Source organism: Colias croceus, chromosome 10 (assembly GCF_905220415.1).
Source record: "Colias croceus chromosome 10, ilColCroc2.1".
In the NCBI taxonomy this organism is placed as follows: Eukaryota; Metazoa; Arthropoda; class Insecta; order Lepidoptera; family Pieridae; genus Colias; species Colias croceus.
The window spans coordinates 1,474,225-1,490,084 of NC_059546.1; the positions used below are offsets into that span (position 1 = coordinate 1,474,225).

The following is a 15,860-nucleotide window of genomic DNA, read 5'->3' on the forward strand; positions in this document are numbered from 1 at the left end:
CCATAGGTCTTATAAATATAGAATTATTTGGGTGGACATCCCCATTCTCCAAAGCCTATTTAATCTGTGCCCAATCCTAAAGTGACATTTGACTTTGACTGTGACATCCGACATTGACGGCTGAAATTGAATAAATTTCGTCAAATTACAAATCGACCTCTATCAACAGTCTTGTTGCTGTTACATTGCTTTAGAATTAGAGCCTTGATTATTTAATATAAATTGTGAATATAAACCGATATTACGTGTGAACAGCGAAGCCACAAGAGTGTGAAATAAGACGTTTTCGTAGGTACAGTATCTTATTCTTAAGTAAGCAGTGAAGTGACAATGCAGACGATCCATTGATTTTTGCTATAAACTAGTGATCTTTGCACCGGTTATAGTTCTTCTATCTGTTCCTCTGTTTATAAGAAATATTCATTGCGGTTCTTATTAAATTATATCAATTGTGTAAGTACATAATTAACGTTTAACCCGAAATACTCAGTTATGCTTATGATAAGATCTTACCATAATTGAATTATTTTTAGTAACATCCTATCATTTACGTACACAACTAATACGTTTTCCTTACACTACATAGTCTTTTTTTATTTGATTTTTAACCTTGGAGTTCAAAGTATTTCTAGTTTCACTATAGTGTTTATTGTCAATCTGTGTAGTGGAAACCCAGTAAGTATAAATTAAGTTTTTTTTCATGTAATGTAATTTACACCTTCATATTTATCACTAAAATAAACTGCCAAATATTCTTAGTATAAGGTGGAGGTCTTATTGATATTTACTGCTTATAATTTGATATGAAAACAGTGTTTGAAATTTCTTCCTCATTTAGCAGCTTTGACTGTATTTAGTCCTTATTCTACTTATATATATAATTATGAAAAATAATAATTATGAATAAGTACTATAAATTATGAAATATGTGGTCTTATCACTTTATAGCAATTTCTTCTGAGAAACCTTATCTTTTCAATAGATTGGTTAAACATTGATTTACATTATCTATTTTATTATTACTCTTATGATGATGAACCATGATCTTATCAAATTTAGCCCAGTTTAAACTACATGTTTTATTCTAACATTTAAAAGTAAAAGTCTAGCAGAACTACACAAATTAATTTCAGGGTATATTTATAGAAAAATTTAAGTATTTATAGGTAATTTTTATTTAAAAAAAATACCATAAACTCAGATTTCGCTTCTACTGAGAAGAATCTGCTTCAAAATTCAATCTGCTTAAAAAGCTTCAGCTTTCAAATACAATAAATCTTTGTCAAAATTTATATTAGATTTAGAATAATCTGGTTATTATTTTTGATTCTTCAATATCTCGGTTTCCTAATAATTTTTTCCTTCACCGTTTCTAGCACTGGTGATGGTGATATATATTAAAAAATCATCAATATTTTCATTCATCTTTTACAGGATTTCTGTTAAGAGAATATTGTTTTTATTGTTTCTGACTAATTTGAACATAAATACCCAATCCAAAAGCCAATCTATGTATATAATATATGCATAGTTAATTGTTTTTCATAAAAAGTACCCGATTTTCAACTAAGAGCTTAGATGTAATGACACATGTTAGTCTTATTATTACTATTATGGGATTGTTACGTATAGAATAAGATGCTTTATTATCTCAATATTGTTCGTAAAATTAATGAAGAAGTCATTGTGTAATTTTAAAGATAACATAGGGACAGACTGTGTTTTATACTATACTCAATTAAAATAAATGTATATTTTATACACTGATAGTGATACAGACAAATCTAAAAATTAAAATCTCATGACAATAAGATAAGCCAAACCTTAGCCCTTTTTCATAAACATAGTGTCATATTATATACTTTTGAACTTTACCCAGATAGGACGCAGGACAAAGTTAAAAATTTTTCTTATCAGTATTTATTAAAAGCAAGTGTATTGTAATGATCTATTTATTAACTAGCTTTCCGCCCAAAGCTTCGCTTGCGTGCGGTTATCGCGTGCCAGACATACCTACGTAATTATCCTTTATTTTACACGCGTCAAGTTTCAGACTATAGACATACTGAGTTATGTATATTTTATTAGGTTAGTTTATAAAAAATTCAAATAAACTGTACCAATATCAACAAAAAAATGATAACGTTTTGTTAGTAAACAACGGAAGATCGTAAATTCATAATATAGTTACAAATACAAGTGCAAAGCAATAGAGATTTACTTCACTAATCTATTTTGGTAATAATAATCTATCGTTACCGTGTTTAGCCTATTTAGTGTGAGTCCTTATACAACAAGTATTAATTGGGTACATTATATTTTTATGTATTTAATCAGGATTTATATGTTTTATTATGTCATCACGTGATAATACTATCTTTATTATTTATTTTGATATTGATACTAAATGTATTTCATTGATGTTTACAAATTAAGAATTTTAACCGGTTTCATTCATTATATTATTTTTCTCAATTCTTCGAACACTCGAACAATGAGGCCTAGGCAGATGAAAATCAAGACGTGATCTAAAGTTCGTACAATATACGTGAAACCTTACCTTAACACGCTATTCAAGCCAAGGCGTAAAATACGTTATCCCATCATTGAAGCATTAAATACACGTTAACCCAATAATATATACCTAGTACCTACGTCCGATGTAACCATACGGCCCACGGGTACAGATACATCTAAAAAAAAGAGCATGTGTGCCGAGCACATTAGCACTCGTGTCTAAAGTGAAACCTCTTTGGCAAGATTCAAAGATACCAAAATCGTCGCCTTACTCTATGTAGTGACGGTATTGCAGCCATGACGCAACCTTTAAATTTTTCTCTCAACGCGCCTAAAGAAGATAAAAACTTCCTTTCAATATCCCGAATTGCGTCTCAGCCTAATTAAGTAGAAGCCTCACATAATTAGGGCGGCTATTAACGCGTGGCCAGTGAAATGCTATCAAATTACGATATGACCTCAATCCTATTAGCTGAATACTCACAAACTCGTTAAGTTTCGCTATCAATGCGGAAATGTAAGCAAATCTTGGCATATTAATCTGATACGTATGTGAAAGATTCTTTAGATGACGTCATGTTTATCAAGTAGCAAATTAGGACATTGAAGTGAGAATTTTATGACTGAAAGAAGACCAAGTGAAAACTTGGGGAATTGCCAAAAAAAAATTTCTTACAACCTAATTCCTAGGCGACAATCTTCCAAACTTTTTTCGAAACCGTTTATTTATGAACTAGCATCTTTATGAACTGCTTTATCGGCTCGAATACGTCATAGCCTATTCAACGGTATACCTAATAGGGTAAATATGTGATAAACAAGGCTGATCGTCAATTTTACCACGTTTTTATTGACATGTTAACTGCTCAAGTCATATACAGTTATGATCCCATTTTCACCCTCCCTTAAACTAATTGGCTACAACGTAAACGTATCAAAACATCCATAAATTTTCGGATTTACAATATTAGCAGGATAGCATAAAATGTATTCGGTCAAGGTAGGCCTCACCCTTGTTTACCATAGGCACGTAATAGACCTAATTCTAAGCTTCTACGCCAACGCCCAGCTTTCTAAAAATAAACATTACCTACGTATTTATACAATTTCCACTGAAAATCGATGGTACCTTCGACCATTAATTCGAACGATCCTTAAAAACTTTAAAATGCTATAAATATGTTGTGGTAAAATATGGTATTTCAAAATAAACACTTTATTATTTATGACTTTTCTTAAACGGCAAAGCTCTCCAGCATTACATATTTTCAAAACTAACCCTTAAAAAATAACAAGATATATATAAAATAAATAAATAAAATAAAATTTATTAGCAACTTACAATATAACATTACAATATTGCTCTGCCTTCTGAACTAGGTAATTACCTGTATCTCAGAAGGCAGTTTCTTCCCTTACAAATTCCATATAACATTATATTTGGCATTTCAACAAAATAAATTTTAGTGACTAATGATGAAAGAATACAAAGTAAATGATTAAGAATATGATAATAGAGCAATAAAATATTGGACATAAATTCCTATAATTCGTAATTAATCGTTAGAGACAAGATTATTAGGAACAAACAACTTAAACCCAGTTTACGCGGATTAAAGGTGGAACATACATGCCTTCAGTGCTAACAACCTTGCAGTGTGTGCTCATTTATTACGTACACTATGCCTTGATAGGCGGTAAAGGCAGTGTCGGTTGAATAACACACAAAAGACTCAACGGTTAGATACACGTAACACGATGGAAATCGTGCTGGCTTTGTGAGGCATTATTTTAGCGTTGGTCTTGAATAACTGATTTTATTTAGCAGAAATTATTTGTGGAATAATTTTAATCACCGTGAAGCTTTTGATAGTCTCATTCAAAAATAACTTAAATCAAATCTAACATTTTGTCTTCCTTTTCTGTCGTTATTATTTTTATCAACTACAAATAGGTAAGCATATAAAATCTGGAGATCTACCCTACTAAATTAGTTACGTTAAAACAGTGTACCTTTCATTAGCTTTTATCATGAGATTTTATCTTAAATTAAAATTGATGGAGTATTTAGTCATTTATTATGAAGAAGGGCATTTTAAAATAACATTTATTTAATTACTTTAAAATCATATTTGTCCACAGTATATTGCAGACATAGAAATCATTGAAAATGAGCGGATCTTGGGAAGAGTTTTTCGCGACGCATCTGCCACCAACCGATTTTGAGGACAATCGTTCGCTTCTCAAGGAATTCTGTGAGCGGCACGACAGACAGGGACACAAGATAGTACTTGTCACTGTGAGTATGATAAGAACTTATAAGTAAATCCAAAAAAAACACCTAAAACCATCGTTCTAGTGCCCATTAAATATAAACCTTCCTGGCTATGCACAGTTAAGATGGTGTAAGATGAGACAAAAAGAAATGCTGAGTTATTACAGCGAAAGATACATGCCACACACGATGTTTTGCTAAGAGTTCTAACACACGAACGGCAAGTTGTGAACGGCAGAGGCTACTTCAGCCGTCGCCACATGTCGACGTCAGTCGTCGACGTGTCGGCGGCAGCAGTCAATATGTCGACGGCCGCCGCGGCCGTCCGCATATTGCCGTTCGTCTGTTAGAACGCTAACTTGCATTATATATTTGTAATTTTCTATGCGAAAAAACTCAGCAATAGATAAACTTTTATCGTTGTAGTTTTCTGTGCAAAAGAAGTTAGCAGTTTGATGGAGAAATTCAGATTTTTATCAGATTTGAAAGAGATTTATTCATTACTAGCTGCACTTCGCGGTTTAACCCGCGTGGCTCCGCTCCTGTTGGTCTTAGCGTAATGATATTAGTAGCCTATAGCCTTCCTCTATAAATGGGCTATCTAACACTGAAATAATTTTTCAAATTGGACCAGTAGTTCCTGAGATTAGCGCGTTCAAACAAACAAACTCTTCAGCTTTATAGTATTAGTATAGATATTATTTATATCTACGTTTCAAACACCTATAGTTAAAATCTTCGATTTACTATAATACTCGCGTAAAATTAAACCTTTTTCCCTGCAAACAACCTTCAATACGGTATTTTTGCTTGATCATTTATTTTCTTGTTCCCAGTCCGGCGGTACCACAGTACCACTAGAGCACAACACGGTCAGATTTGTGGACAACTTCAGTGCGGGGAAACGTGGCGCGGCGTCAGCGGAATATTTCCTGGAACAAGGGTACGCGGTGATCTTCATGCACCGACAGAAGTCTCTGGAACCCTTCACGAGACACTTCAATGGACCCAAGCTGCTGGATATGCTTGAGATACAGGAACAAGACAATAATACTACTATTAGAGGTAAGTAGGAGCTGTTTAAAGTGCAGTGCAGCCTAATCTAATTTAATTGTAGAAATGACTGATAAAATATTATTATGAAGCTATTCAGTATTTATAAAATATAATATCATGTACAATGTAGACAACTTATTACGATGGTAATTTATAAAATGTTCCTTGCGTAAGATAAGTGTGAAAATTGAAGAAGACAACAGGATTTTGCGCGCCTCTGACCCAGTCTCAACAGTGGTGAATATGTGCCTTAATATTGTAAATAATTAAAGAAACATAGTTTGAGCTCAAGATATACTCCAATTTTCCAGTAAAACAGGACAGTGTGTTCGCACTAGCGCCAGTACTGTCCCGGTACCAAGCGGCACACGCTGCGGGCGCCATCTTGCACATAGCGTTCACAACCGTGTCGGAATACTTCTGGTTGTTGCGAGCGGCTTGTGAAGTGCTGGCCAAGTCTGGGCCAAGGGCTTTGTTGTTCTTGGCCGCGGCGGTTTCTGATTTCTATATACCGAAGGATAGTATTGTAAGTGTCATGATTAGTTATGCTCTTATTAGATACAGTGAAACTTGGTTAAGTGGGACCTGGATAAGTAAGAAACCTCCATAACTGGAATTCATGCTGAGGTCCCAACACTTTGGCATTGAATTACCTCTGTTAGTGGGACGAGTAAACCTCTATATTTGGGATTTGTTCTTTCGATTTATCATCATACTTACCTCTATAAATGAGACAGCGAGTAAATTTTGTATGCATAAACCTCTGTAACTGAGATAACATTGTTTGTTTACTCATTCTTATTCTATCCACAAATTCCACACGTAATTCCAAGTACGTAAGTACAAATTTTGAGCTTCAATTACCTTCAGTTTTAGTTTCGCTTTACTATCATACAGATGTTTATTTGAAAAATGTCAAAACGAAAGCTACAATCGTTATCATTAGGTGAAAAACTGAAGTTAATATCCATTTATGAACCTGTATTCTCACCTCTATTAATGGAACCCTCTGTAAATAAGACAGATATTTATTTATACCTGTATATCTGAGACACTGGGTAAGTGGAATACCTCTATAAGTGACACGACATTGCAGGTCCCTTGATGTCTCACTTAACCAGGTTTCACTGTAATACTTTTTGTTTAATACCATTGCTACTTTCCAATATATTCATTATATTTATTTTTGAGATTCTGACGTCTGTCAGTAAAAGTCTTTCAAAGGAATGGTAATAAATGTATTTTTAAAGCAAACTAAAATATGAAATGTTATATAATATTTTAGAAATACTTGCGACGATATTAGAACAATTTTTTACACATTTTATCATTCTTCAAAATTTCTTGACAGATATTTTCACAGGACAGCTAAAGAACCACAAGAACGAACGAAATAAAATTTCGCAAACAGTTCTTTCGATGATTTTATTTATTAATTTTCTAGCCCACCCACAAAATGCAGTCAGAAAGTGGTGCTCCAGTGATCCATTTACACTTAGTGCCTAAAATGCTGGCGCCACTCGTTAACCTGTGGGTGCCTAACGCGTTCGTCATCTCGTTTAAACTGGAAACTGATGAGAACCTGCTTATACCTAAAGCTAGAGCCGCGTTGGACAAGTATAAACATAAAGTGAGTATTTTACACTTGGCGTCATATTAAGTAAATTAGATATTAATATACATACATAACTATCGTGTCAATTTCACATCTAATTCATAAATGGGTAACAATTTATTTAAGTGTTGATTAAATCTTCAGTTTTGACAAAAATCGGTCAATCAATAGACCACTTAATATTTCTTTGTATCACAAAATAAATGTCAGTTTCTTAAGATCCTCGTAAAACTTACCAACCAAAACAATGCAATAACGAAAGAACACTATGGCTTGCAGTTGCATCGTAAGACTGCCAAACAAAGTTAAAAGTTAAATATTCAAATTTTTCAACTAATTTACCAATCTCTCCCTTACCAAGCAATAAAGTTGTAGGTAGTTATAATAATTAAGGGCTGATTTTTCAATCCTTGGGTAAAATTTCATCGAATAACATATTAAACTTGTCCGTATTTGACAGTTTACAGGTGACATTCTAATATGTTTGTGTAATACCACAGAACAGTAAGAACATAATAGAAGTGCGATGTGGGCGTGGCCCACGTGTCACTAGTAAGGTAAGATCACCTAACTCGCTCTCAGTTGTGCGCAGAAAAATATTCGAGTCGGTTGTCAACTGTCAAACCTTATTTCCATATTTATTCATTATTTAGAGCGTGTTGTTCGGTATTAGAGTGGAAAAATGATAGCAGACGAAATAATATCAGCAATTGAGGCATTTCATACCATCGGTAAGTCTTATTTTAATTTATTTTAAATATATTTTATGTTACAACTTCGCTTGTCGTAATTTGTCAAAAATTTATAAAAATATTAAGTCAAAATGAACCTTAATCCATAAGAAATTAGTACTAATATAGATTGAACAGCAAACAAGACTTTCTGGAATATTATTGCAATAAACAAACGAATTTCGGTTTAGTGATGGTTGTAGCTTATATCGACAGTATCGATACTTTAGAAAAGACAAACATAATAAATATGTATTAAATTTTATTTTATTTTCCTTAGCTTTCATTTATCCAATTTATTTATAGATTTCCCAAAGAGGCTAATTTAAAAGAGAAATGGATAAATGCCCCGTGACGAGTTAACTGGATGCCGAACAGCACTAAGAAGTCTAACAAAGGCCGCCGATACATCAAATCTACGGCAGTTCCAAGATTTAAGCTATGCATAAGTTCTGTTTGTATTTTGTAAATATAGATTTATACTATTCTATTCCGTTTTTTATTTAATAATAATAATATGAAAAGACATACTTAGTAGTAATAAACATACTCCAAAATGTGGCACATTGTACTATACTCATATAATAGAAAGAAAAAAAAAATGCACCAAAAAATATTTATTTGTGAATTATCGATAACAAGGCTGACATCCCTTAGAGCATAGCATCAGATTAATATCAAGTCAATGTCATTAATGTAGAGTGACACAAATTTCAACCTTATTTCTATGTGTTGAGGTTCAAAGTTATATCTATCGAAAACTAACGCCCTCTGTTGTGGAGTAGCTGAATGTTTTTCGAATTTGGAATTTCGGAGCAAAGAGAAACAAAACAGCTAATATGCATAGGGATGTTATTTGAAAATAAAGCGTAACAGGGTGCGTTAGGGTACATATTGAAATGCTGAATTTATAACCTAAGTCAGTTTTTACTCAAATTAAGCTGTCCAATCAAAGGCATAGTTTACTTGTAGTGTACTGTATAACTATCGGTTTAAATGTGTGGGTTTGGCGACACTGGTTTTCATACTAATGATGACATTATAGCACTTCTATTATGTTCTTACTGTTCTGTGTGTAATACTTTATTGGACGGATAAGTTTTAACCATGCATTGAAATATCGGCCCAAAATTATAGTAATAATAATAAATTTATTATTTACAGGTGGTAGTCGCGAATATGTTACAAACGAGGCATCAGCGAGTGGTCGTCGTGACGAAGGAGGCTAACCAAGAAATCGTCCTCACCAGAGAAGAAGTTCATGCAGGTATAATTGAATATTGATGCAAATCGTGATATTTTTTTAATACTTGGAATATGTGTGCCAATCCAGTCGATAAATGGGCTATCTAACGCCGAAAGAATTTCTCAAATCGGACCAGTAGTTCCTGAGATTAGCGCGTACAAACAAACAAACACTCTTTAGCTTTATAATATTAGTAGAGACTAGCTTCCGCCCGCGACTCCGTCCGCGCGGATGTCGGTCTTTGCGTGGATGGTTTATTTCTCCATTTTGAGTAACTCGGACAATGACATCTTATAAATATCTATTGGACACAAATACGGCTAGGTCTATAATAATACGCAACGTGTGTTCGCGGTACCTACTAGGTACAGAACAACGTCTATGGATAACTGAAAAATTGAGATTAATTTTTTTTCTACGTATTTTTCCAGGATAAAAAGTATCCTATTTTACGCCCAGGAAAATAAGGTATAATTATACCAAGTTTCATCGAAATCGAACCGGTAGTTTTCACGTGATGTCTTCACATACAGACAGACAGACAGACAAAAATTTTTTTTAATCACATATTTGGGTTTGATATCGATCCAGTAACACCCCCTGCTAGTTATTTTTTCAATATTTTCAATGTACAGAATTGACCCTTCTACAGATTTATTATATGTATAGATATTAATCCGATTGCAGATGACTTTTTTTTCATAATGATGCCCCTTAAAATTGTGAATCAACGAATTTATTTAATAGGATTTCAATACAATTTACAACTGTATAAAAATAAACGACTCGCTGCGGGTAGTTGAAAAACTATCGTCTAATATAGGTATTATATCCGCTTGGATTTTTTTGTATGAATACTATACTAATAGCACACCCCGGACACTCCATACAAAATTATCGTTTTGACAGTCACACTGTAGAGACTGCAAATGTGTATGTTAACGCTTTATGGTTGGCACATTTGTGACTAGCGTAAAAAAATTCGCGTTTTTCTGATGAAATACATCCGTAAACAGCACAATATCTAACCATTTTCTACGAAAAACGATAATCACAAATCCAAAATAATAAAATTACTTTAAGTCAATTTGATTAATGTTGTCTATCTTCGTTGCGTATCGTCCTTGCAGAAAAATACGGGCCATTTATAGCATGATCGTGCGGGGTGAGGTAAGTGTTTAATTTTGGCGGGAGGCGGAGAGTGTCCGTTCTGTAGCGTTTAGCTACTATTATGTATTCTGTGCTAATAGCATTATTTATTAATATTTATTAATATCTAACGTTCCAGGTGTAGACATAGAAGCGTCAATAGTCGAGGAGATAATCCGACTGCACGGCGCGCACGTGACGTCACGCGGCGCGCGCTGAGCCGCGGCCGGCCGTCTAGCGAGACTGTACCTGGTCGACTAGGCGGGGGGTTGCACCGAGTGGGAGTTTTGTTTTTTAATTTTTTGAAATTGGAACAGGCCGTTGTTGATGTACAGTTCTTTTTTTTTTTTGGAACTGGCTGTTTTTTGACATTGGCTTTTTTTTCTAAATTGCATTTATTGAATGCCAGATATAAGTTCTATTGGAATAGTGTAGCCTATTTACTACAAAAATTGTCGTAAATAGGCTGTAATAATTCGGTTGTTTGATGTATCTTTACTGTTTTGTTTTTGTTAAAGTTTTCCTTATGCTAAAATGGGATGTTTTTGATTATTATCATTTGCTGCTTCAACTTGAATTCTATTAAATTGTTTTTTGTTTACGATAACTAATATTTTCACATTTTTAAATTATCATGTTTAATTAATTTTTATTAACGTACTAAAATTTGAAACTCCCATGGCAACCCTATATGAAGAACTTAAAAATGGTGACTGAAAAAGTAAAAAAAGTGCAGTGTTAGTGCTAAGTGTCTTAGTGTAAAAGTGAAAGTGTGCTATTCGTCTTCTCTTCTTATGTTACTACAGATTAAAAAAGTATTTGATGCTTTAAAAAACCAGCACAATAAATATACTGCTTTTAAATCCTTGGGTAAGTTGTACTGTGTTATTGAATGTCTATGGTTTCATAGACAAATTGATAGTTTTGTTTCAATTATCTGTAATCTTTCAATAAACAACTATATACCAAATTACCTAGTGCACACTAAAAGTTTTGCGTTTCTAGCCACCCATAAATGTTTGAATTTTGAATGTTATATTTTTTTAACCTATGAAGTCTCATAAGTTGAGGAAAAAAAAATTTGGCTGGAAGCTCGTGTCAATTTTTTTTTATCTCAAGTTGAAGTCCGTTGTCCGTAGCAAAAACGGAACTAACACGAAACAATTTTAGGGCGATGATTTTTGATGATTTTAAAAGTTCGTTTTCTCCGAAAGCTTGCACTGCACGCCTTCAAAATACTTTTGGGAGGGAAGCACCTTATTTGAGCACTGTAAGGCATTGATATGCTGAATTTCATCGCGGCCGTGTTTCTCTTCATGATGAAAGTCGTGAAGGTCGACCCTCAACTGCGATCACGGAGGAAAATATGGCTACCATCAGACGACTAATTTAAGAAAATTGCCATATCACTTATTAGGAGATTCGAGGACATCTGGGGATTGGTATGAGACAAATTCAGAAAATTTTACATGAACATTTCAAAGTTAGGAAGCTTGGTTGCCGGTGAATTGCTCCCAAACTCACTCCAGAACAAAAACGACATCGAGTAGATTGGTGTTAAGAAATGCAATTAAAGTACAATTACGGACATTCTAATGCCGTGTATAATATCGTGACAGGACATGAAATATGTATATATGGTTATATTCCAGAAAGAAAACACCAATATTCTTTGTGGGTGTTTGAAAGTGACAGCAAACCAACCAAATTGAGGCAGGCGAGAAGGGTTGGCAAACAAATGATTGCATTATTTTTCTCTTAGACGAATCCTGTCTGCACTATCCCACTTGAGTAACAAAAGACTGTTAATGCCGAGTGGTACACCACTATTTTTTGCCCAATGTCTTAGAAAAAATAAGAGAAAAGCGACCTAGAAGTCGCATCTTGTTGCACCATGACAGTGCTTCGGCGCACACCGCGAACAAAACAAAGTCATTTTTGGCTACTGAAAACATAGAGCACATGACTCATGCCGCACGCAGTCCTAACCTAGAACCTTGCGATTTCTTCCTTTTCCCAAAAATCTATGATTCAATGAGTGGTTCGACATTTACGAGGCCAGAAGAGGCCGTGGTTGCTTTCAAACAGCACGCAGAAAACATACCCTCAGACCAATGGTCCTCATGTTTCCAGAAATGTTTTGAACGGATGAAAAAGTGTTTTAAATGTAACGGAGAATACTTTAAAAAGTAGTAAATATAATATTGGACAAATAAATTGTTTTGTTTATTAGTTACGCAAAACTTTCAGTGTGGCCCACGTACAAGGTTTCTAAATAATTGGGTGATTACAGATAGATTTGTGATTTATGCCCGGGATTAAGGGTAATAATTGTTATCTATAGTTCGTCTATAGTCTATGCTTTTTTAATCTGTAGCTACAACTAACGTCTTCTTCCTCTAAACGTGTTGTACTCATAGATTCAGGGTGTTCTCTGGTTGTTAATATTTTCCATAAAATTAAAAAAGTCGCCAAATTTTCATTAAATTGAAAAACGCATATTTTGGATAGAACGTGATTATCGTCTAGTTTCGGTTTAAAGTGATTGAATAGAAAATAGGAAGTCAAAATCATCCCTGAGTTTGATTCTGACCTTAGAGAGATGTTTGATTTTTACGAGTGCTGTGAAAAAAAAGAAGTCTAAAAAAATGTGTGCGTGTACTAGTGTACACACGTAAGAAGTGAAACTTCTTTATGACCTTATTTTTCAAAAAATAATTAACTATATGCAACCTTACGGAAATACGTCGAATCACGCGTGGTAGGGATAGGAAAAAGATGGCGCGTAACGGAAAAATGTCACGCGTAACGAAAAAATGTTACACTAAATTTTTTTCCAACCCCGATAAAGAAGTTTCACTTGAAAAAGTTGTGAAAGGAATTCCTTCTCTATCCTTTTGTGAAGTTATATGAGATTTTGTTTATATTGAGAGTACTTTAATATTTAAAAAGTATATTTTTAAGAATATGATTTTTCCCGTATTTTTTTTTTACTTATGTAAAGTATAATATGCAGAATGCAGATTATATACGTCTTTAAAGTTCTCTCTCTTTCAGTTTAATTTTTAAACTGATTGCCGTATTTAAACCTGTTAAGGGTCCAAATATAACATCTGGAGCCGTATTATGATGTCTTATTTCCAGACAGTTTACGCCGTGAATTGAACTGACTTGCAAATTCATATTATGCTCACAGTAACCAGCCATGCTAATTATGATATAACTAGCTGTTCCCCGAGGTTTCACCCGTATAGTTCCGCTCCTGTTGGTCTTAGCGTGATGATATATAGCATATAGCTTTCGATAAATGAATCTTACAACGAAATAATTGTTCAAATCGGACCAGTAGTTCCTGAGATTATAATATAGATATGAATCTGCCAGTCAGTTCAATTCACGGCGTAAACTGACTGGGAATAAGTGGTCATGATACAGCCCCTGGGGCCTTAGACAAAGTAACAATTACAAAAACTATAACGAAGTTAGTAATCGCAAAAATGTATGGGATTGACATACGCCGCGTTAGATCACGTGGTCTATCTATGTCAATCCCATACATTTTTGCGATTTTTAACTTCGTTATCGTTTTGTAATTGTTACTTTGTCTAAAGGCCAGTAATATAATGTCCTCATAATTTATATAAACTTTGAATGAAAATACATCCTACAAATTTGTAGAAATTCTTATCTTAGTCTCGAATGAATGAATTGAAATTATTATTCAGTGTGTAGTTAAAAAAATTAAAATTATTTTTGTGGTACTAATTACGGAATAAAACTTAATATTTTAAACGATACAAATGTCCCATAAGTATATAAAATAAATACATCATAAAAAAAACACTTCTGCGAATTGAGCTACTTTTTGCTATTTCTACAAATCCCATCCAAAACTGTTTACGTATTTCGGAGATTATAGTTATAATGTGATCAAACTTATTAGCAGTTGTGTAAAACCTTTTGGAAAATTCTCTTTTAAAATCTAATGCGTATTTAAACTGAGTAAGTTAGACGTCCTTTTATGGACCATGGGTGACGCCCAGTAGTTATTATCGGAAATATACCTATATACAAATGATGTTAAATGTTTCAAATGTAATCTCTCGTGCCCTTTAGATGTAATGTATAGATTTTATATGTTTGTTACGTGTTTATGTATATATCGTATCTGCTGTGTTATTGGGAATGACGTTAAAGAGATTATAGGCGTAAAATTTTTAGAGAAGCCATTTTGGAAAGATTCTGTTAGAGGTTTTAAAACATAATTTTATGGTATGTTTTATCAAGTAAAATTTGACGACTTTCTCAGTTAAAATTTAATTTATGGAGTTAAATAAAGAAAACCTTTATTTTCTATATTCGTTCAGAAACGACAACATAAAAGAAAAATAATACAGTATCATACATAAGTAGTATACATCTTTATAGTATTCGTGACGTTGAGATACAAAAATAATTGAAAAAACGGCTTGTTATTATTTGGAAACTCTAACGTTTGATAGTAACTCACTGTATTTGGCTGTGATTTCCTATATTTGTTTCTAAATTCTTACGACATGAAAAAACACAAACAAAAATTGATTCATAAAATTTTTTGTCACATCTTTTTAGATAACTGAAAAATTAACGATGTTCCCAATAACATAGTGACATATTTATAAGGATTGGATATTATTGGAAGTTCGTGAAAAAATATTTATGTCGTAAAATTATTTCTGTGGATATATAAAGGAAAATATATTATTTTTAAATTATATTTATTTACTAGCTTCCGCCCGCGACTCCGTCCGCGCGGATGTTGGTCTTCGCGTGGATGGTTTATTTCTCCATTTTGAGTAACTCTGACAATGACATCTTATAAATTCTTAAAAATCTATTGGACCCAAATACGGCTAGGCCTATAATAATACGCAACGTGTGTTCGCGGTTCTACAGAACAACGTCTATGGATAAAACTGAAAAATTAAGATTAATTTTTTTCTACGTATTTTTCCAGGATAAAAAGTATCCTATTTTACGCCCAGGATAATAAGGTATAATTATACCAAGTTTCATCGAAATCGAACCGTTGGTTTTCACGTGATGCCTTCACATACAGACAGACAGACAGACAAAAATTTTTTTAATCACATATTTGGGTTTGGTATCGATCCAGTAACACCCCCTGGTATTTATTTTTTCAATATTTTCAATGTACAGAATTGACCCTTCTACAGATTTATTATATGTATAGATTACGATGTCGTAATTTTGAATAGCTATAGACCCCTA

The 15,860-nt window shown here is 33.4% G+C and overlaps 1 protein-coding gene across 3 annotated transcripts; it reads left to right on the top strand.

The window, feature by feature from the left end:
* The first annotated feature begins 139 nt into the window (after positions 1-139).
* Positions 140-11,557, top strand: LOC123694939 (phosphopantothenate--cysteine ligase). Of its 3 annotated transcripts, none has more exons than XM_045640578.1 (7): positions 140-292; positions 4,660-4,816; positions 5,629-5,857; positions 6,160-6,374; positions 7,293-7,478; positions 9,359-9,461; positions 10,729-11,557. In XM_045640578.1, the coding sequence occupies exons 2-7, from the start codon at positions 4,688-4,690 to the stop codon at positions 10,806-10,808; spliced, it is 942 nt and encodes a 313-aa protein (XP_045496534.1). In that variant the 5' UTR covers positions 140-292; positions 4,660-4,687; the 3' UTR covers positions 10,809-11,557. The 3 variants fall into 3 exon arrangements, with proteins under 3 accessions (XP_045496534.1, XP_045496537.1, XP_045496536.1); XM_045640581.1 differs by having other exon boundaries at positions 140-288; XM_045640580.1 differs by lacking the exon at positions 140-292 and adding an exon at positions 299-453.
* The last annotated feature ends 4,303 nt before the right edge of the window (positions 11,558-15,860 follow it).